This window comes from Eulemur rufifrons, chromosome 7, assembly GCF_041146395.1.
Source record: "Eulemur rufifrons isolate Redbay chromosome 7, OSU_ERuf_1, whole genome shotgun sequence".
Classification (NCBI taxonomy): domain Eukaryota; kingdom Metazoa; phylum Chordata; class Mammalia; order Primates; family Lemuridae; genus Eulemur; species Eulemur rufifrons.
Genome location: NC_090989.1, coordinates 171,200,028 through 171,221,578, shown reverse-complemented (window position 1 = coordinate 171,221,578; position 21,551 = coordinate 171,200,028). Strand labels below are relative to the sequence as shown.

Below are 21,551 nucleotides of genomic sequence, written 5' to 3'. Positions count from 1 at the left end.
CCCAGAGCTAAAGCCAGGTCTTTTGGCACAGCAGTGCAGAGCCCAGCCTTTGCTGGCCAGACCTGGGTTTGAATTTGTTCTGGCCCTTTTACTACTTGCTAAGCTGTGGAGTCTTAGACAAGTGGTTACCTAGCTTCTCTCAGCTGTAGATATCTCCTTTGTAAGATGGGGTGATAGTAAGAGCTGCCTCCTGTTCTCTCTTTCCAGTCGTTTAATGGGCTTTGCCCTTACTTGGAATGCCTCTGCCCATTTGTTTGCCTGGTTCACTTTTACTTAGCTAAAAGCGTTATTCATAGGAAGTTTCCCCTTGCCCTCTGAACTTTCTAGTCTGCCTTGCCACTCACCATCATCTGTTTTGTTGGCCTGTCTTCTCCTAGTTCCTGTGTGCGTGCACATGCACGTACACTCTGTCTCACGCACTCGCTCACTGCAGTTCTTTTTTTTTTTTTTTTTGACAGAGTCTTGCTCTGTTGCCCGGGCTAGAGTGAGTGCCGTGGCGTCAACCTAGCTCACAGCAACCTCAAACTCCTGGGCTTAAGCAATCCTCCTGCCTCAGCCTCCCGAGTAGCTGGGACTATAGGCATGCGCCACCATGCCCGGCTAATTTTTTCTGTATATATTTTTAGTTGTCCATATAATTTCTTTCTATTTTTAGTAGAGACGGGGGTCTCGCTCTTGCACAGGCTGGTCTCGAACTCCTGACCTCGAGCGATCCACCCGCCTCAGCCTCCCAGAGTGCTAGGATTAGAGGCGTGAGCCACTGCGCCCAGCCCACTGCAGTTCTTTTGTGCACTGTTACATCCTTGGTGCTGACCACGGTATCTGATAGAGAGCGGTTGCTTATTTGCTGTCTGTTGAGTGAATGAGTGAAAGTCCCCTCTTCATCCTGCGTGTGGCTGTCTTTGCAGGCACCTCGAGTACAACAGCCTGCTGGAAGTGAACAGCGGCTCGCTGTACGGCCTCACAGCCCTGCACCAGCTCCACCTCAGCAACAACTCCATCTCCCGTATTCACCGGGACGGCTGGAGCTTCTGCCGGAAGCTGCATGAGTTGTAAGTTCCTCGGCTGTGGACTGTGATGGGCTTTTGAGACACTGCCTGTTGGTGAATTCTCCCAAGCCCAGAAAGCTCTAGTGTTGGCTCAGTCCACAGCACCCTGGACCGGGAGCATTTTCGGGTAGGGAGGGAGCTCAGAGGCAAGCACCCTCTGTGACCGCCAGAGGGTATGTGAGTCCGTGGGAAGGTGTCTTCCCTCCCTGGTGGGCCTTTGAGCTTCCCAGGGGTCTGCCTCTCTGGCTGGTGGACAACATGAGGCTGTCTTCTGTGCCCTTTAGATGGTGCAGGGAAGGTCATGGAAGGGTGTCTTGACCAGTCTCAGCAGTCTGCCCCGTATCCAGGCGACTGCGGAGCCAGATTTAGGATTGCTTTCCAGCGTGTGTTTCCTGGCCCTCCTTTAAGCTAAATTCTTTAATTGCAGGTGAGGATGTAATTTTGATCTCCTGCCAGGTCTTTGAGACTGACAGACACCATGACTTATTTGTCCGGGAGAGAAAGAATGTTGCTCCCTGTCACCTTTAAAAACTCGTTAATCTTCTCTGAATTTATTTTCCTTCTTCCTGCCCCTGCCCAAATTCCCTGTTTTTCAACGGTAGATGACCAGTATATCAAGTAATCAACCCAGGGCTATGTCAGGTGTTGGATTCTGACACTCAGGCAACGTGTGTCACACTCAGAGGTGACTTGGGCGGAAGCCTGCAGTCCCCCGCTAAGGTGTGAGACGTTGCCGTGGCTTCCGAGGCAGTGGCCAGTGGTGCCCTCTGCTGGCCAATGCCGGGAGTAACGGGGGCTCCCCGGCTCACTGTCAGAGCCCGCTGGGGTCCTTCCCGTCCACAGTCTCAGGCCTCTGCCCTGCGAGGTCTTGGTAGCCTGAGTCAAGACCAGCCATGGACACCAGCACGAAGGGGTTCAAGCCTGGAGAGTTCTTGTGTTGCGTGACCTTGTCCTCACAGTTGAGTGGACACCTTGGTGTCCGTGACCTACACAACCGTTCTGGGAGTCACTAGATGGATGTTGGGCCCTGATGAGTTTCTGGCTGCATGGCCACTTATTCCTTTGGTATTTCTGTGGGCGTGCACGTGTGTGTGTGTGTGTGTGTGTGTGTCCTTTGCCGCTGGGATCCGGCCAGCTGCGGCTCGGTGTTCAGGAAAGGAGAGGAGAGGGCAGCTGCTCGTGGCCTGGTGGTGACGCCCCCCCCTCCACCCCCGCCCCCGTCGGCCCCCCAGGGTCCTGTCCTTCAACAACCTGACGCGGCTGGATGAGGAGAGCCTGGCAGAGCTGAGCAGCTTGAGTGTCCTTCGTCTCAGCCACAATGCCATCAGCCACATCGCGGAAGGCGCCTTCAAGGGACTCAAGAACCTGCGAGTCTTGTATGTCTTTCACTCTCGACAGAATGAAGGGGTCCCCGGTAGGGAGAACACAGTGGGACAGACCAGCTGCTTTGTTGAATTCCATTCTCATTGGCTTCGAGTCAGAATAGGATCCAAAGCTGACTTGTTAGGTGTGCAAAGTCTCGAACTTTTATATAATCAACTGAAAAAGAACCAGTTGAACAGAAAAATCTCTCGCATTCCCCCAGGCTGGTACCCGATAAATTGTTAGCAAGCAGTAATTCCCACGTTGTGCTGGGCGGGTTGCTGTGGTCCTGTTGTTGGGAAAAGCTTCCCCCACCCTGAGTGCCTGGAGCAGCCTTCGGAATGGCAGCCGTGGGATCAGTTTTTCCAGTCTGGAGTCTTCCAGTTGTGACTTCCATTTTTAAGTCCCAAATATTTTTTCTCCAAGCCAAGTGGATCCTGCAGTTCATCTCTTGGTCCTAGCATTTGCTCTTCAGCATACCCTGTGTCTAGGATAGCTTGTTCCAGGAGAGGTACTTAGGGAATCCCATGTCTTTCCTTGCACCTCATTAGGGGGTCATTTAACAAAGTGGAGGTGACAATGCCATTTCCCTCTAAGTTCCTAATTAGACAGGGTTGCCAGAAGTTGCTGCAGGATGCTTTTCTGGGACTTTTATAAAACTTTTCCATTGTTGCCTTCAGAGAACTTCCAAGCAAATATCGGCACAAAGCCCCCAGAGAGGTAGTGGAGACAGTGGTAGTGGGTTCTGAGGCCTCCTTCCCAGGCATGTGACAGGGAGGAGGGCTGTTGCACTTGCACCTGGCAGTTGGCTTTAAAGCAGAGCCATTGTTGGGAGTGTGAAAGAGCCCGGAGCCAAGCTATTCAAGTAAGGTCAGCCTGCGAACCCTCGCAAGGCCTGAATAACAAGGCTGGGAACATTCAGACTGAGCTGGCCAGAAAGAAGAGAAAAATTTTGGCAGCCAGGGCTAGGAACAGGGAGACAGGCACACAAAGCCGCATCCCTGGGTCCCTGGTTTTTTCAGTGGGAAGATAATAGGGAGGAACCCATTGAAAGAAGTCCCTTCCAGAAGCAAAATCAGCTCTTTGAGCTTCCTGCTGTAAAATAAAGGTCAGAGCAAGCATTTCACTCTTCAGTCAGCGCTCCCCTCCCTCCCTACTGGCAGCATTGATTCCTTCTGAAGGTTCTCACGGGGCCAAGAGCAGCATCCCTTTCTGTTCCTGGCCCCTGTGTGTAGGAGCTCAAGACAGGAAAGTTTAGGAACCAAGAACCTTGTGGAAAGTTGGAGCGGGCAGAATGGGGGCCTGGTCGCCAGGTGTGATGTCTCGCCTGGGCACCGTGACCCGCCCTTGGAAGCTGGGGAGGCTGCTGATTCATCGGCCTTGGGATTTTCATTATTGGAGGGGCCTGGGCCGAGGAGTTGGCCTCATCTCCCTGGTCCTGGCGAGTGGGTCACAAGTCTGACTCAGCACCCAGATGTCCGCGCTGGCTCAGAGTCAGTGCTGTGCAGGCCTTGGGAGGAGATGGGCTTTAGGCTCCAGACCTGCTGGCCAGCACCGAGGGGCCTCTTTCTTCGCCATCCTTTCCCCCATGCACTTTTCACAGGTTTTCGGTCACGTCCAGGAAAGGGACTCTGGTTGGTGTGAGAGCAGACGAGAACTCTTAAGGAAACTTTCTGGCTGGTTCTCTGTGCCGGGGGCCAGATGTCTGCTCTCTGGGGGCAGAATACAGACTGGGCTGTCTGCACGGCCTCCCTTCCTGCGAGCGTGGCCTTCGATGCAGAAGCTACAGAGGGAGTCTGGGGAAGCTTGAGGCTTGTGTGAGCTTTGCTGACAGGCTGAGAAGGGCAGACCGCCCTGCAAGGTGTGCAGAGCAGGGCTTCCTTCCCAGGGCCACACTTGCCTTCACTGTATAGTACGGCTGGGCCTCCAGGTTGCACCGAGGTGACTGCAGCTTCCACGTGGCAGGCTGGGTGGGAGCCCGTTCTCCCTTTCATGCTCAGACTAGACAGTGAGCTGGCTTTCTGTCCTCTCCCCAGGGACCTGGACCACAACGAGATTTCGGGCACCATAGAGGACACAAGTGGCGCCTTCATGGGGCTTGACAGCCTGAGCAAGCTGTGAGTATCCCCAGCGCGGAGCCCCACGGCGGGGGAGGCGGGGGAGGTGGGGGAGGCGCTGCTGCGGTGCCCCTCACTCCTCTGTTCCAGGCCCAGCAGAGGAGAGCTGGCTCCGGGGAGGTCTTTTGTTTGGGGAGAAGGGTGTGAAGATGAGAGTAAGGGACACCTCAGCTCCTCGCAGGCCAGGGGGCTCCCTGCTGCCCTGGACACTGGGGCCTTTGGGGCCGAAGACCAGGCATTCAGTGGCCTAGTGGAGCTTTTCTTGGGTTCCGTTTGCAAATGATGTAAAAACAGCTAAATTTTTTGTTGTCCTTTGTACAAAGGAGTCTTGCCCTAGAAGACTCCTTTGTACACAATTTGTACATGCAATTTCTAGAAATTGCATGACGTATATAAAGCTGAGTAGCTTGATGTGTGTAAAGCCAACTAACTTGATGGTTTTGAGGCCCCTGTCGGTATTTTTGTTGTCAATCATGATCTCAGGTGGAAACAGTTATTACCAAGAGTGATAGTAATAGCTATTTTGAACTTAAGATTTGGGGTCTTTTTTCCCTAGCTCCTAGAATCTGCCAGTTCTTCCTCCAGGAGTGTGTGCATGTGGATGTGTGTGTGTGTTATGTTGTGCAGCTTTTTTATCGTTGAGGAAAAGTAAAGTAAAGGTGTTTGCCCAGGAGCACCCAGCTGGCCAGCGGCAAGGTCAGGATTCGGCCGTCTGGCTCTGGAGTCCACGTTCTTTGTCCCTTCACCTGCCCTGTTTTCTCTGCATCTCGCCAGCACTTTGCCTAGATGCCATCTAGGGAACATGCAGGTGGGGGTTCGGGGTAATCACTGCTGTTTACCAGCAGGTCGGAGGAGGACAAGACAGACAAGGCCATCACCCCTCAGTCCCCCAGCCCACGTCCCAGTGACAGGAGGCTGAGCAGAATGCAAGTGTAAAGTAATATTTGGGGAGCTCTAGTGGAGCTGAGATCTAGGAAAGCCCGTAATGGGGAGAGTCTTTTTGTATAGTAAATGCTTCTGATTTGTTGTAAAAAGTGTGGCTTTTCTCACCTTTTATACCTGGAAGGCATTGATTAGGAATAAGCTGTTTTGGCTGTGTGAGAATTGCTTTTCTTGAGTACCCTGTGCTCTGATGGCATGTTAGAAATGCTTATCAGTTTTTCTTCTCCTTCTCATCCCTAAAACAATGCTCCCCTTCCCTCAGCCTCCTGGCCTCTTTACCCCGTACATGGCAAGCTTGGAAGAGCCAGGAGCAGCCAGTATGTGGGGCACAGGCAGTTATTAGCAAGTGGACCTCCAGGCTTGCGTGTGACTGCTGGGGTGGGAAGCACCTTGGCACAGGCCTCCCATGGCCTTGGCCATGACTGGCTGATGGGCGAAGGTGGGGAGAGCCAGGTTCTTCACAGAGCACGTTCTTCCCGTGGAGCCTGAACCATTTCTTGGGTGCTGTGGCTTCCAGGAAGCTCCTCCCAGAGAAGGGAGGGCCTGTGAGGTACAGCTGGCCCTGGGGTCCCCGGGTCTTCTGGTGCTGTGTGAGCCAGCCGGCTGCCTTCCTAAGGGCCTGCTCTCTACTCCCTGGTGTTTTTGCCCACTTCCACCTGCTGACTAGGTTCAGCAGTTCTGTCTGAACGCCAAGAAGTCAGCCAAACCCATTCACCTCACTCACATGTGTAGGTTGATGTGGGCTCCGTCAAAGTGGTGGTCTCCACACTGACCTGGTCCTGAGACTCCTGGGAACTTGTTAAAATACAGGGTCTCAAGCTTCACCCTCCCCCAATGTCACTGAATCATGGGGCAGGAGGGCCGGAGGTTCCATATGTGTTTTTAAAAGAGAGAGAGTGAGAGACATACTGAATCAGAGGAAATTGGGACAACAAGAATTCCTTAATTTGATTAAATATCTGCTGTCAGTTATTTAAGTGTGATGGTATCATGGTTAGGTTGCAAAAGAAAAATCCTTTTCTTCTTGAATAAAAAAGTAAATAATGTGTCTATGATTTGGATTCCAGCTAATCCAGCTGTGCTAGGGGACGGGCAGTGGGCAGGGGTAGAGATGAAATGAGGTTGACGCAAGTGGATGACAGTTGTGGCTGTGTGATGGGCACATGGGGTTCGTGAGACTCGTCTGCCTCGATGGTATGTGAAAATTTCCACATTGGAAGGGAATGAAAAAAGTAGATGGTTTCCACGTGATCCTGGTGCACAGGCCTTGTTATAACCACTGTGTTTGGCAGAGTGTAGGTTTGAGGGAGAGAGGGAGGACCCAGTGCTGCTTTGCCGCCCTCCCCCCGCCCCCCAGCATCGCTGGGAAAGCTCTGTGCCATGGCCACGGCTGGAGAAGTGGCCACAACACTGTTACCCCGTCTCAGTGGCCCAGTGCAAGTCTGGGATGCACTGAGAAAGGGGGCGTGTGTAGCACTGGGAAGGGCTGCCGCGTCAGATGCGAGATCCATCCTGTGGAGGTGGCAGTCAGTGCCCTGACTCTCTTTGGGCTGGCGTGGGTTTGCCTGTGGCGAGCTCAGGGGGCTGGTCTCAGGGGTCTACCTCATGAGGAGGAGACTCTTGCCATCACTGACTTATTCAAGGACCTGGGGTCCTTCCACCATGTGAGAAGCCAAACCTAAGTCACAGTGTCCCTGGGAAAGGAAGAAGTGAGCCACAGAGGCCCCTCTGAGGACTGGGTGGCCGCTGCCCTGTCTGCGCTCTCCACCTGCTGAACACAGGCATTGGGGGTAGATCAGCAGACTGCAGCTTCCTGGCAGGACAAGACTGTTCCTCCTCTCCAGTGCCTGCCTGTCTTCCTCGTTTGCCTGGGATTATGATATTAACTTACCTGCCCCAGGGCCCATTTCAAGATGGCTTAGGGTTCCCCTGCTGGGAGCCCGCACAGTGCACACAGTTCATATGTGAGGAGGAGGGGAGGATTTCTGAAGCTCAAAACACAGGCAGAGAGGAGCAGCAAGTGACTTGTGTTTGCAAGTACCCGCGAGGTGGTCCCAGCTCGCCGCAGTGTGAGGAGTGGGTGTGTTGGGGGAACACGCAGAACTGCATGAAGAGGCAAAGCCTGTTGATTCCTGCCTGGGTGGGGCTGGGCCTGCAGAGTGGGATTCATGGGGGGGCTTTGCACATGTGTACCTTAGCCCTGCCCCAGCGCCTGCCACCCGCATCAGCACGCGCCAAGCAGGCCTGGGAGCCCGGCGCTGGGCTGGCGGGAGGAGGATGGGAGAATCTGACGGTGACTCCCCTGGCCTGCCTGCTCCAGGTCGATGCTGGGGAGGCCAGGCCAGCTGTCCCTCCCTGGGAGCCTGGCTCTGGGACAGAAATAGCGTCCTCCCGGCCCGCAGTCGCAGCTCTCCTTTCTCCTCCCAGCAGTCCTTTATTAGAGCCATCCCAGCCTGCTGGCCTGGACTCCTCCCCCGGCCCCAGATGTCTGCAGGGGGAGGGTAAGGACCGGTTTAATCCACCAACAGGATGATTAGCCCCTGCGTAATTGAGAATTTGAGAATTTGTTTTATTGCTATTGTCACCATTAGAAATAACAGCATGCCCTCATTGTAAAAGAGGTCAATGTGACTAATATTTAATGGATGAAATAAAGCACAGCTTTTTCCTGGATCTAGTTTACGGGAGATTTCACTAAACAGTTCAATACGTTTTTACTGGGACCTGGAGCCCGCAGTGCCTTGGCCTGGGGGATCTGATGAAGTGTAGAAGTTGGCAGCGCGCTCCGAAGCGCTGGGGGTTTGGTGCCCCGCGAGCTGTGATTTGCTAGCTGGCTCTGTGGTTGAGAAGCCTAAGTTCGCACAGCCACTGGGTTTTCTGTGTGTTTGGTTTATTTGTCTTAAAATAAGTTTTCGGATGGAGAGAGGTTGCAGAAAATCTTTCAGGATGAGATTGTTTGCACATCCCTGCAGACCGCCTCTGAGAGAAAGAAAAGGCTGAGGGGTCTTTGGCCTGTTTGCCCCTTCACCCTCCAGAGACAGGAAACAGAGCTGGCTTTGTCGGAAGGCTGAACTCGGAGTTACCGTGGGGGACTGCCTAGGAGGCCCCCAGGAAGGAGTCTGTTGCTGAGGGGACTGAGGGTCAGGAAGCCCCTGCACTGAGGCGGCCCCAGAGGTGGCTACGCGGGCTGGCAGTGCCTCGGGAGCAGGTTGAGCCAGCGCCGCCTTCTGTGGCTCCGGGCAGGCCTGTGTACCTGCCCAGGTGCCTCTTGGTACCTGCCCAGGCGCTCCCCTGGGCCTGCTGCGATTAGGATGGAGCTCGGGCGTGTGGTGAGCGAGGCGCAGGCCGCCCTGCCATGTTTGGTTTTCTGCAGGGCTCACGTTTCCATTCATTCTTCCTCCTAGGGAGGGGCCAGTGCTTTTTGTCTTCCCTTGTGACCCCAGTCTAAATGCAGGCTGAAGGGAGAGCTGGCCTCTCCTCCAGATCTTGTCCCTGATTCTCGCTGGGATCTTGGACAAGGCCTTCCCAGACTGACTCTCTGCAGAGGTTTTTTTCCCCCCTGCCCACCAGTGGTTCCTACACTAGACCTGTTGGCTCCGAGGATCCCAGGAGTTGGCTCCCAGCAGTTGGTGTTCTTAGCAAACCCTTTAAATAACCTTCGTGGACCTTAATGTTGGTGAGTCCACACAGCTGATGATCAGCATCACCAAGGGTGGTTCGCTGGCAGGGGGCTTCCTGTGCCAGCCAGACTACAGGGGATGCCTTGGGTGGGTTCTCAGAGAACCTGAACACAAGGAAGGAAAACCTGACTCTGTTCATTCCCAGCAGCCGGCACGCTCTAGGGGCTCCCGTGTGTAGAGACAAACCTCCCTGGGATCACACAGCCCCACAGCACTCGTTTCTTCCATGTGCATTGCAGGGGACAGACTTTGGTTTCTGAGAAAACTCTGACAGTTACTGCTACGGCTGGGGTTGGAGCTGCTTGGAAGCACGAGCCCCTGCTCACAGGGAACAGGCACTGAATAACCCTGGAGGTCACCCTTTGAGGACCTGCCTGTGTGGGATTTAATGAGCCTCGGCCCCATTGACATCATGTAAAATCTGGGGTCTGGCTCAAGGGGCCAAAGCACCGGGATCTCCTGCAGGCCCTGAGCGGCCTGCTGGTCAGGCATAGATGCAGCTCGCCGTAGCTGCGTGCTGGCTGCGTTCTGGCTGCCGAACTGCTACAGAGCCATCTTGATCACTGCCAATTCTCCTGTCCTCCTCTTGCCTCTTTTGGAAAAACTTTCATCCCCAGACTGTAGTTCTCAGAAGTAGGTGGCAGTATTAAGTTGCATAGTTTTCAGTGTCTTCTTTGACTCTGCTTCCTCTCCCCGAATCAGTCACCAATCCCATCTCTCCTGCGAGGCCATTGCAAAACTTCACCCACCACTCCCCTTGGGTGGTCCTCGGAGAAAGACAGCCCAGGCTGGACAAGGTGACTTCCTACTTCACACTGCAAGGGTTCCTTTTTGGGCCAGATGGTGCATGCAATTCCAGCCTGTCATCACTGTTAAATTCTAATAGAGATAAAAGTGTTTCATTTCAGAAAAGGGGAAGGCCTGTGTAATCTCCGCACAGGTCAGCTTTCCACCTGCCCCTCACTGCGGAGACTTATCAGGTAGCACTGCCCTAATTGTGTGTTCTCTTTCTCCCAACCCTCCCTTCTCTCTCCCCCACTGCCTCCCAATTTCTGGATGTTTGGAAACTACAGTACTCTGTTTGGAAATAAGATCAAGTCCGTGGCTAAGCGAGCATTCTCGGGGCTGGAAGGCCTGGAGCACCTGTGAGTATCTTGCCAGACCCCGCCTGACATGCAGGCCTGCCAAACGCGACTGCCGGGGAAGTCTGCTAGCAATTTAATCGCATCTTTGTAAACCGAGAAACAGGCTATTTGGAAAGGCCAGCTGCTTCCTTCTCATTATAAGTCAGCTTCAACTTTGGCCTTTATTTTGCCTATGCCAGGAACAGTTACAGAACATATGGCCAGTTAGTGTGTTCCCAATTAATACAACTGGTATGTGGATAAATACCTTCCTCCCTCCCGCCGTGCTGCCTCACCACTGCACCGGGCTCCTTCCTGGGCCCCTGGTCTCACGGCCATTTCCACTGGGCACTTCATCCCGGCAAGCCTGCCAGCCCCACAAAAGCAGCTTAACAACGCCACGCACACACTGGGCTCGCGGGGAGCTTTCCTACTGGTGTGCTCGCTCCTGAGGCCCTGGGAGGATGGGGAGCCAGCCCTGAGATCTCCACGTTGTTGCCATCTGGGGCAGATGCCTCTAGTATGTGATTCTTAGTTTATTTCCTCTTTGAATCAAGTATGACCTTAATTCTGCTGCAGAGGTTCTGCTTGTTGACTTGCTGAGCAGCCCCCAGCCTAGCTTTGATGCTGTCCTTAAGGCTGGGTTGGTTCCAGAGTCGTTCCCTGGGTTTGTGTCAACGTGTAGGAAACAACAGCCACCTGCAGTGGAGTGGGGACCCAGCTCTGGCTAGTGCCTGTGGGTCATCCGTGAAACCAGGGCTGTCCTACGTTGTACCTAGGGTTTCTCTAAGTAATTGTGCTCTCTTTCAGGAACCTTGGAGAGAATGCAATCAGGTCTGTCCAGCTTGATGCCTTTGTGAAGATGAAGAATCTTAAGGAGCTGTAAGTACCTGGATTCCATGGCTTTGGCTAACATGAGTAGAGACTTTGAGTAAGAAACACCTGTAATTGCATTATTCTCACTTTATGTAAGGCCTGTGATCGTTTATAGGCGTATGTAAGTGTTATCCTTAAAAAAAAAAAAATGCCCTATGGGGCTTATTCTGGTTCAGGAGTCAGCAAACATCTTTTTAAAGGGTCACAGTAAAGATTTTGGACTTTGTAGGCCACAGGGTTTCTGTCATGATTACTCAACTGCAGTGGTGTAGTAGAAAGCAACCATAAATAATAAACAAGCAGGTGTGGCTGTGTGCCCATAAATTCATAGTGACAAAAACAGGTAATTTGTTAACCACTGTTGTAGATAATGTGAAATAAACTCTCCGCTTGAAAGTGGATAATCATCCCTTTCGTTAGGTCAAGGACAAGTTTTCATCTTTTGAGTTTGCCTAAAGTGAAGGCCCTGCATTGGGAGGGGCTGCTTTGAAGGGCAGTGAGTGAGGTGGAGGCCACGGGTGCTCAGTGTGTGGGGCGCCCAGCCCACACCCTCTGCAAGGCCCTTGGAACAGGTAGCGCTGCCGCCATGGACACTAACCGGGGGCTCTTGGGTAACAGGGGTTGGAAGAGCCTACCTGTATCCTAGTCCCTGGTAGAGGAGCTAGTCTAGGTATGTAGGTAGCAACACCTGTGTTTCCTTTCTTTTTCCTATACATGAATCTGATTCTGCAGCAAGTTCTATTATCAGTTCCCTAATAGTGTAACTTTTGGTTTCTAGATGTGCTGTCAAAATGGCAGAGGCCAGAGGATGGTCATCTTTGTGCACTGACTTTATCCCCATGCTGAGGCCACTCCTGGTGGACCCTCAATTGGGCAGGGAGGGTAGGAATGGGGAAATGGGGTGCAGTCCCCGTAGCTGAGGACCTGGGTGGGCCGGGTGGTGTTCTCTGAATGACGTGGTCTGGACGCTTGCCTCATGACGTGGCTGGCTGTGAGACTCAGGCCTGCCAAGCAGGTGGCCTGCCTTAGAAGGGCTGGATCCTAGAACGGGGGTTGCGGCAGGTTCAGTGGAGCCTCAGGGCTCTGCGAGCAGCTGCTCTGGTCTGCGCCACCCCTCCTTCAGCCTCAGCAGTTCTGCTTTTGTCTGTCTGGGTAGTTTGCACTGTGAAGAAGGGATTCCAGGGCTCCCCTTCCAGGGAAGGGAGGAAATGATTCCAGACCACTTCAGAAGGCCAGATGGATACGTGATAAAGCAAGTAGAGAAAAACATTAATTGCGAAAGACAAGTGGTGGGTTTGTGAGTGTTCCTGTACAGTTCTTTCAACTTCCCTGTCTTTGAAAATTTCAAATATAATGTTGGGAATAAAAATATCTGATAAAATGGGAAGACGGTATTTTAATGGAAGGAGGGGGAGAAAGATTTTCCTTACGGCCTCTTACGAGACCATTTTCTAGCTGGGAAGAATTGGACCCTTCCACGAAGCTTGCCCCCCACCCCCGAGTGGCCTCTGCATGGTTCTGGAGGCTCAGCCTGGGTTCCCCGCCCGGGTTTCCCATCAGCCGCTGCACGTACCCAGCTGGGGCTGGCCCTGGGCCCAGTCCTCTGATGGGAGAAACGGTTAATTCCGCTTGGTCATTTTCTTCCCCATCGGATCAAGGCAGGTTGTACTGTGCACTTAGTCATCCTCTGGGTAAATTTCCACAAGCAATGATTAGAAACACACTTTGAGTTGGAATCATGGAAACGGACCATGTGAGCCAGCGAAGATTGGGATGGCTGGAAGCGGGAGCCACAGCGGGCAGTGCCTGTCGGCAGTTGACGAGGCTGCGCTTTCCGCAGTGAAGGAAGAGCAGCAGCCGTGCGTGCAGGGCCTGGCGCTGCCCACGGCCCCCGCGTCCAGTCTGCCCACCAGCCTTTGTTTTTATGGTAACGTGTGTATGTCTGGGGGTCAGTGTCCTCACTGCTGTCTGGCTACAGTCCCTTTCCATCTGTCCTTTAGGAACACCCTCTTTCCACCCCAAGTACCAGCTGTGTTTCTGGGGTCTGGTCTCCTCTCTGAGGTGGGTTTCATTGTGGAGGAGGCAAGAAATCCTCAAAGGTGCTAAGCTCCACAAATCCACTGAATGTGTGCTATGAGGCTTAACCCTTTCCACCCACATGTCTGATCAAGGACAAATGTCAAATTTGTTTTCCCCAATTTGTTCCCGTGGCTCAAACTAAATATGTCGCTGGCCTCCATGTAAGTGCCGAAAGTCTCACAGTGGTGGCCCAGCATCTTCCTCTAGGCGTTTATGTAGCATCCAAGCTGTTCTGCTTGACTGTGTGGAAATGCCCTCTTGATGGGGAGCTGGAGGTGCTCTGAGTGGGAGGCTGATGGGTTCCCTGGTGCCTGGCGCAGCCTCCCCAACCACCGCACAGAGCACCTTCCCGGAAGCTCCCTCCCCGCGTGCTGCCTGAGAGTCGGCCATTTTCTCCTGGTTGGCCGCGAGGGCCCTTCTGCCACCTAGAGTAAGGGGACAGCCCTCCAGGTATCTCTCAGCAGAATACTACCTGCCCATCACATAACAATACAAAGTCTCATGCCGATTTTAAGGTCTATTACAGGTCAGCATCCCAGTTATAATGCTTTTGAGATACTGGTTCAGTCTTTGGAAAATCACTTTCCAGAATTATTTTAATAAAATGCCAAATCATCTGGGAACAGGGAGAGGAAGAAGAGGAGGAAAGAGCAGAGTTTACTTAATGTAGTCAGCTTGGGGGTATCTGGCTTAAATTTCATTCATCCTTGCTGTTCACTAGTTTCACAGCTTCTCTGCTCATTAGAAGGCCAGAGTGAAACAGAAGAAAACAAGAAGTCAGTCCACTGGGTTGCTTTGTCAATGTCTGAGGACAGTGGTGAGTGGAGGAGGAGGCCATTGCTGTGCCATTGGCCTGTGTGATGGTTTTGTGAAATTTCTAAGCATACCTGCGTCTCATTTTCGTCACTGTGTACCAGAGACAGTTCGTTACAGGGAAGCCTGCTGTTTCTTGGGTCTTCCCCTTGTCGTGTGCCAGCCGTCATTCTTCAGCTCATAACCTTGGGGTCTTCCAGAAACAGGGCAGCTAGATTCTCTGGTTGACTTAGCTTCAAGTGACTCCACAGGAAGGAATGTCCACTGAGATGGTGATTCCGATTTCTGTTTAATAAAAAGCTTATCCACAGTTGCTGAGAAATGAAAAAGAAAATACTGTCTGTTTTGGTTGGAGCCTCACAAAACCAAAGTTGTGCATTCTCATGCTCCCTGGGCAGTGGCAATTAACTAAGAAGCACTATTTAGGGAGCGGAGCCGAATTCTGCTGGCCTCCCGAATAACGCTGGTGCCGAGATAAATACACAAACACGAGGGCAGCATGTTGGCGAGGCTTACATTTGGAAGTAAGAAAACACTCAGCTTTGCCAAATCGAAAAATAACAGCCACATAGGAAAAGAGCCCTTTTCAGAACTTGTTACGGAATTTAAATCCAGGCTGAATTTGGAAACTCTAAGTAGCTTATCAGGAAAGTGGGGAAAAACCAGAGAAGGGACAGTGGTGGCTTACCACTGTTGGAGGTATCAGAGGCCAGGAAAGATTAAAGGTGTCCCCAGGGTCACATGGGAACAAGTGTTTGCCTTAGAACAGGTAAACTCCAGGTTTGTGCTACTCCAGGTGTGGTCGTTGGACCAGCAGTACCAGCATCCTGGGCTCCACTCCTGACGGAGCCAGAAACTGCATTTTATCAAAATCTCCAGGTGGGTTATGCACACTGCTCTGGGTCACGGAGAACTGTGAGGAAGACCGTTCCCCCTCCGGCTTGTTGGTGTTAACCTGAGAAGCTGATCCGAGGCGATCAGTCCTTCCAGATACTAAGGGAGTGGCCCTCCTTTGCGGTCACACTTCAAGCATCCGCCTTTCTTTTTCTTTCAGCCATATCAGCAGTGATAGCTTCCTGTGTGACTGTCAGCTGAAGTGGCTGCCCCCATGGTTAACGGGCAGGATGCTGCAAGCCTTCGTGACAGCCACCTGTGCCCACCCAGAATCACTGAAGGGCCAGAGCATTTTCTCTGTGTCGCCGGAGAGTTTCGTGTGTGGTAAGACCAACTCTGTGACTTTTTCTTTTCCTCATGCAGGGCCCAGAGGAACTCTTCAGTATGGGAGTAATTCCTGTGATCAGAGTAACCCCCAGATCAGCTGCTGGATGCGATTTATTTCCCAGTGAAACCACACACAGTATTTACCGTACAGTTGCCTCATTATGTGGTTCTCGGAGTACGTGCATTTAATCAGAAAGGAATATGAGTTGGTTCAATTACAAATCAGAAAAGTCAGTTACAGGAAGATAGTTCTGTGTTTCCAAAGGGCTCTGGTGCCTGGATTTAGCTGTGAACTTACTCAGTGTATGAGGCTGGGGTTTTAATGTGTGTTTCTTTCCAACCCCAAGAATGAAAGGTTAAATGCAGGAAGAACAAGTCTCAGGAGAACAGTTGCTATAGTAAAAATAATTCCTTCATGTAGCCTTGCACTCTTGCTATTTCTCCAAGCCACTGAAATCTGCACTTGCAACTTTAAATTCTTTTTGCCTTCTGATTGTTGGAACGTAGATCTGGCTGTCTTTTGCAGCAGGGGTAGTCAGGATCCAAGTTTGGTTGCACAGAAAGAGCATAGAAAATGCTGAACAGCTACACACACACACACACACACACACACACACACTCTCTCACTAACTAGCTTACGGCCAGGAAGATGTGATCAAAGAATGAGCTGAGTTTTTTTTTGGGGGGGGGGGGTGGTTGATTCATTATTTATTGTCATTATTGTAGAGACTCAAATAGTTCCATCTTTGGCCAGTGGGAGTACCTTCAAGCTATCTCCAGATCATTTTATTTTTTTGGTTATCTGTGGGAGGGTAAGGTCCAGTAGAAGCTACTTAATCACAATAAGAGAACTCCATTATGTACATTCTGAATCATAAATGATAATGAAAAAATTTGGAAGAATGAGTGTTTCTAAACCCTGGAATTTTAAGTTTCTCTCCCTTTCTCTCAGTAGGTCTACTAAAGGAGTTGGATGTTAGGAGCTAGATAGTATAATACTGAACCTAGATCATCTTGAACATATTTAATGATTGTCTTGCACTCCATATAATTTGTTTATAAATCAGGTTAATGCTACTGTCACAGTCCAATGTAAATTAGATGCATTCTCAAAAGATTTAAAAGCAAGAACATTTTAGTAGTAGATATTCAGGAGAATTTAGGAAATAACTTTTTTAGGTGGTATGATGGCCAGAGTCTTGCACTATTCTCAAATTCACCATAGAAGCGTTTTTGATAATAGTGATACAAGGATGCCAAGATATTACAATTATACTCTTGTACATTATCCATGAAAATTCTTGTTCTTGGAGCTGAGTTTTGAGCTGAGTCTGGTTTTGCTCTAAGCAGGAGGGAAGTGGGAGTCCCAGGCTGGACTGGAACGGTGGGGCAGGTGCGGGTCCCTCTGGCCTTTGTCCTCTCCAGTCGCCCCTGAGGCTCGGGATCCCCACTGTGGTGCTCTTCACCAGGGGCTCACCTGGTGGTACGGGGATCCCTGTGGGTCACATCTGCGTCCTACTTTTTGGCCATAGCAATAGCCAGTCAGCCTGCTGGAGACAAGATCCAAGTGTCCTACTTCCACACATCCACCCCCACCACTTCTGAAAGCAGGCTTCCAGAACCTTCTCTGGATCCAGACCAGGGAGCAGTCTTAAACATACTGCGCACATGGCAGCAGCCTACCAAAGTGAGCTTTCCTTACTGATCAGTCTTGTGGGGCCTTCCGTGTGGAATCTAAGGCTGTGCATAGCACTACTCTCTAGGCACAAAATGGCTGTGTAACATTGCTCATCACTTGATGAGCAATTAAATTATTAATAGAGCTCCCTAAAATTAAGCTTCCTGCCGCTTCCCCCCCTTTCCCTGCCATAGGCTAGTCTCTCCCTTTGGATGAGCCAGGTAGAACTTTCACAGGCTCTACCTAGCCCGTGGCCCTGGCATGTTCTGGATTGCAACAGTTTGTTTATTTCACTTCTCTCACTCCTCCCTTGCATTTTAGCTGGGCTTCCCCCAAAACACCATGAGGTGTTACTGGGAATCATGACAACTGTGGCAGGAGATCAGAGTTTCAAGCTCTGTGGGAGTCTCCCACTCCTTTTTTAAAAAAACTGAAACATAATCACTTTATGCCCACTAGGATAGCTGGAGTCCAAAAGTCAGATAACAACAAGTGTTGATGAGGATAGGGAGAAATCTGAACCCTCCATACTGCTCATGGACATGTAAAATGGTGCAGCCACTTTGGAAAACAGTCCTGGCAGTTCCTCAGTTAACACATGAACTGCTGGGTGAGTTGTATTTAATTAACTCACGATAGTTTTGAGCCTGGGGCCTCATGAAGCATATGTAACTCACATGTCTCTTTACCTTGAGCCACGTGAACTATTTTTCAAGTTGCATATGACTCATGCACAGAAAACAACAAAAAATAACAAATTTTTCATTAAATTAGGAAGGATCATTTTGTTTTCAAAGTTTTTATTCTATTTTCATAATAAAACACTGTGACCCCAGGGAAAAAAATTTTTTTTTCCAGTGTGGCAGTCAGTGTGTTAAACACAGTTAACTTAATACGTGATCCAGCAATTGGCACGTCCAGGCATATATGCAAGAGAGTTGAAAATACCTGTATACACAAAAACTTTGTTGGAGAATCCCATGTACACTTCAAAAGAGTGTTTGCTGCTGTTAGGTGAAGTGTTCCATCGATATCTGTTATGTCTGTCTGTTCGGTGGTGTTGAGTCTTCTCTTTTCTTGTTGATCTTCTGCCTAGTTCTATCTGTTATTGAAAGTGGAATATTGAAGTCTACAAACTATTATTTTTGCATTGTCTATTTCTCTCTTCAATTCTGTCAGATTTTATGTTTTGTGAAGTTGTTAGGTGCATATATGTTTATAAATTTTATATCTTCCTGATGGATGGACCCTTCTATGTTATAAAATATTCTTTCTACTAAAAACTTCTGTCTTAAAGTCTCTTTTATATGTCATTAGTGTGGACAGTCTAGGTCTTTTTTAGTGACTATTTGTGTATTTGCATCTAAAATGTCTCCTATAGACAGCACATAGCTGGCTCATGGTTTTTTATCTATTATGGCAATCCTTGCTTTTTAATAGGAGTGTTTAATCTGCTTACTTTTAATGTAGTTAATAATAAGGTAGAGTTTGCTGCTTGCTCTTTGTTCTATGTGTTCTATCTTTTTGTTTCTTTATTTCTCCATTACTGATTAGTTTTATATGAATAGATGTTCTGGTATGCCATTTTAATTCCCTTGTTTCTTTTACTATACATATGTATATATGTTTAGTATTTTCTTAGTGTTTGCTATCGAGATTAAAATTAGCAACTTAAAGTAATCTAGTTCCAATAAATAATGAAGTTAACTGTGACAGTATGCAAAAAGTTTGCTCCCATTAAGATCCACTCTCCCTCATTTGTGTTGTTATTGTCATACACATGACATCTTAATATAACATAAGCCCATAGACAGTTTTATAATTGTTGCTTTATTTAGTTGCTTTTTAAATCAGAAGAGAGTGACAAACAAAAATACATTCATACTGCCTTTTGTACTTACCTGTAATGGTGTTTTTTAATTTCTTTGGATTTGAATTACTGTCTGATGTTTTTTCAATGTAGTCATTTAGTATTTCTAGTAGGATAGGTCTGGTAGGGATGAATTCTCTTGGTTTTTTGTTGTGTTTTTTTTTTTTTTAAATCCAGGAGTATTTTAATTTTCTCCTTCATTTTTGAGGGGTAATTTTGCTGGACATAGAATTCTTCTTTCAGTACTTCGACTGTGTGTGCATGCTGCCTTCTGGTCCGCGCGGTTCCTGATGAGGCTGCTGATGTTACTGAGGATGCCCTGGTGTAAGGAGTAGCTCCTCCTCTGCTGTTTCCAAGGTTCTTTGTCTGTGGTATTTGATAGCTTGACTGTGGTGTGTCCAGGTCTGGATCTTTGAATTTATTTTACTCGGAGTTCATTAGGCTCCTTAGATGTGTGGATGCATGTTTTGCATCAAATTTGGGGCCATTATTTTTTCAAATAGTCTTTCTGTTCCTTTTTCTTTCTTCTTTTCCTTGGGACCTCCATTCTTTGTATGCTGTTATGCTTGATGCTATCCCACAGGTCTCTGTGGTTCTGTTCATTTTTCCTCGTTTATTTCTTTGTTTCTCCCACAGAGATAGAGCTATTTTCTTGAATCAACACTCCATGGATTGTTGTAAGCCTTTGGTTTTTCCAGAATTCCAAAAAAGTAGATTTTTGACCATTTTTGTGGGGGTTTTCATGTTTTTAACGGAGGTGCAGATTTTTGGAAGTCCTTATTGTGAAATTCTGAAGTGCTTCACACCCCTCCTTTTGGAGTAAGGTTTGTGGGTGAGGTCTGTGCGGTCGTGACTGGTGGTACCTGACTCTGTAAGCGGGCAAAGCCAACTGTAGTTTTCTCAAGGGAACTGCTGGCTGGTTGGTTTGATACTTGAGTACTGGTGGGTGAATTTCTAATCAAGGAGTGTGACCACAGAGGTGGTCACTACTCACGGACTTAGACCTGGAAGAAGCCAGATGCCCAGGTTGCGACTCTTAGGGCATCTTGTGGGGCTGAGGATGCACAGGGACTGTGAGCTCTGCTTCCTGCTCCGTGTTGGACCCCGTTCCTTGTTAGCTGAACAGCAGCTGGTCCCTGTGTGTACCAGGGCTCAGGGAGCCTTACAGGTTGGCCCTTCTCTCCTCAGACGACTTCCCGAAGCCACAGATCATCACCCAGCCAGAAACGACCATGGCCGTGATGGGCAAGGACATCCGGTTCATGTGCTCGGCAGCCAGCAGCAGCAGCTCCCCCATGACCTTCGCCTGGAAGAAGGACAACGAGGTCCTGGCCAATGCTGACATGGAGAACTTTGCCCACGTCCGCGCACAGGACGGGGAAGTCATGGAGTACACCACCATCCTGCACCTTCGTCAGGTCACCTTTGGACACGAGGGCCGCTACCAGTGTGTCATCACCAATCACTTTGGCTCCACCTACTCGCACAAGGCCAGGCTCACTGTGAATGGTACGGAGATGCTGTCTGTATTCTAGTGCAAGACTGCTACAAGCCACACTCCTGATTGTTCTTTTGAGATAGTTTTCCATGTAGAGATGATTCAGACAGGAGACACACATGCCTCTGTGGGACACCACTAAATCATGCCATTATGTGGGTTTGCCCAGAGCAGGTTTTTCAGATTTGAAGGTTATTCTCAATGGATTCTCTGGTTTTAGTGACTTTTTAAAATCCAGTTATTATGTTCAGTGGAATTGTGGAGCTAAGCCTTGTATTTATATCCATGTATTAGCTTCCATAAGCCACGATGCATGGTTTTCAGATTCCAAGCATCCCCCGACCTTGGGGAAGCTGCTGCTCTTTGAGTAGAGGGCACAGCCCTGGAGCCGGAGGCCAGCCGGGGTGGGGACAGGTCCCAGCCTCGCTGGAGGCTGTGGAGTGCAGGGCTGGTGTGAGCACCTGTCCTGAGAGAGACAGCGTTTGGGGAGGGGTTTGACAAGGTTCTTTTTCCAGTCTCACAGCTGGTCAAGGGGGCTTTCTTCTGCACTGCTATTTGTGGTAGTGTTTGGGGTAGACAGCTTGAGTAGTTAACTACCCCAACCCCGGTAACCTAGTGGGATTTTCCTGGTTATTAAACCTCCAATTAAAAAGAGTCGGCTTGTGGTCATCAGAAGTGCTAGATTGGCAGGGGAGCACCTTCTTTGCACTTCGGGTTGTCTGAGGGATTCCTCAGTCTTTCTGGAAGACTCAGTGCACCAGCGTAACCCTGGCAGGAACGGAGGCGCTGCCTGACACTCGCTGCTTGCTTCCCCGTCAGGACGTGGCCTTCAGGCTCAGTAAACCGGCGAGCTGGGTGCTCCCTGCCTGTGTGGGGGGCAGCACGGCCCCCGACCGCCTGTCCTAGAGGGTTTCTTCCAGAGGGAAGAGCCATCCCGTTGCCCTCCCCAGGGTGGAGGCATGCCGGCCCACCCTCTGTGATTCCATCTTGATGGGGCAGGTGTTTTGTTCCCTGGGCTCTCCGGTGGGTAATTAAGCACCAGGCCCTAACACTTACAGGGGACCCCTGTGTAGACTGATTACCTTACGAGGTATAGCACGGGAAACGTTTTCACCTTTGAGGGGGTTAAAGCCAGTCTAGGGTGTACAAGGAGAGGGTTAGGGTTAGAAAATGTTCCACCTGGGTGCGGAGGAAGGCGGCTCCCGATTCACAGGTGGCAGCAGTGGTCCTGGGCGCTGGCAG

The 21,551-nt window shown here is 50.2% G+C and overlaps 1 protein-coding gene across 7 annotated transcripts in view; it reads left to right on the top strand.

Annotated features, from left to right (window-relative positions):
* LRIG1 (leucine rich repeats and immunoglobulin like domains 1) overlaps positions 1-21,551 on the top strand; it is a 112,192-nt gene that overhangs the window by 85,357 nt on the left and 5,284 nt on the right. For 4 of the 7 annotated variants that reach the window (XM_069476036.1, XM_069476038.1, XM_069476040.1 and 1 more), the window contains 7 exons: positions 909-1,052; positions 2,282-2,425; positions 4,448-4,528; positions 10,224-10,295; positions 11,085-11,156; positions 15,097-15,260; positions 20,000-20,320. In XM_069476036.1, coding sequence (XP_069332137.1) covers positions 909-1,052; positions 2,282-2,425; positions 4,448-4,528; positions 10,224-10,295; positions 11,085-11,156; positions 15,097-15,260; positions 20,000-20,320 — 998 coding nt within the window. Of the gene's footprint in view, positions 1-908; positions 1,053-2,281; positions 2,426-3,849; positions 3,963-3,999; positions 4,050-4,447; positions 4,529-10,223; positions 10,296-11,084; positions 11,157-15,096; positions 15,261-19,999; positions 20,321-21,551 lie in introns of those variants that run through there. The other 3 variants (XM_069476039.1, XM_069476041.1, XM_069476042.1) reach the window with 3 other exon arrangements.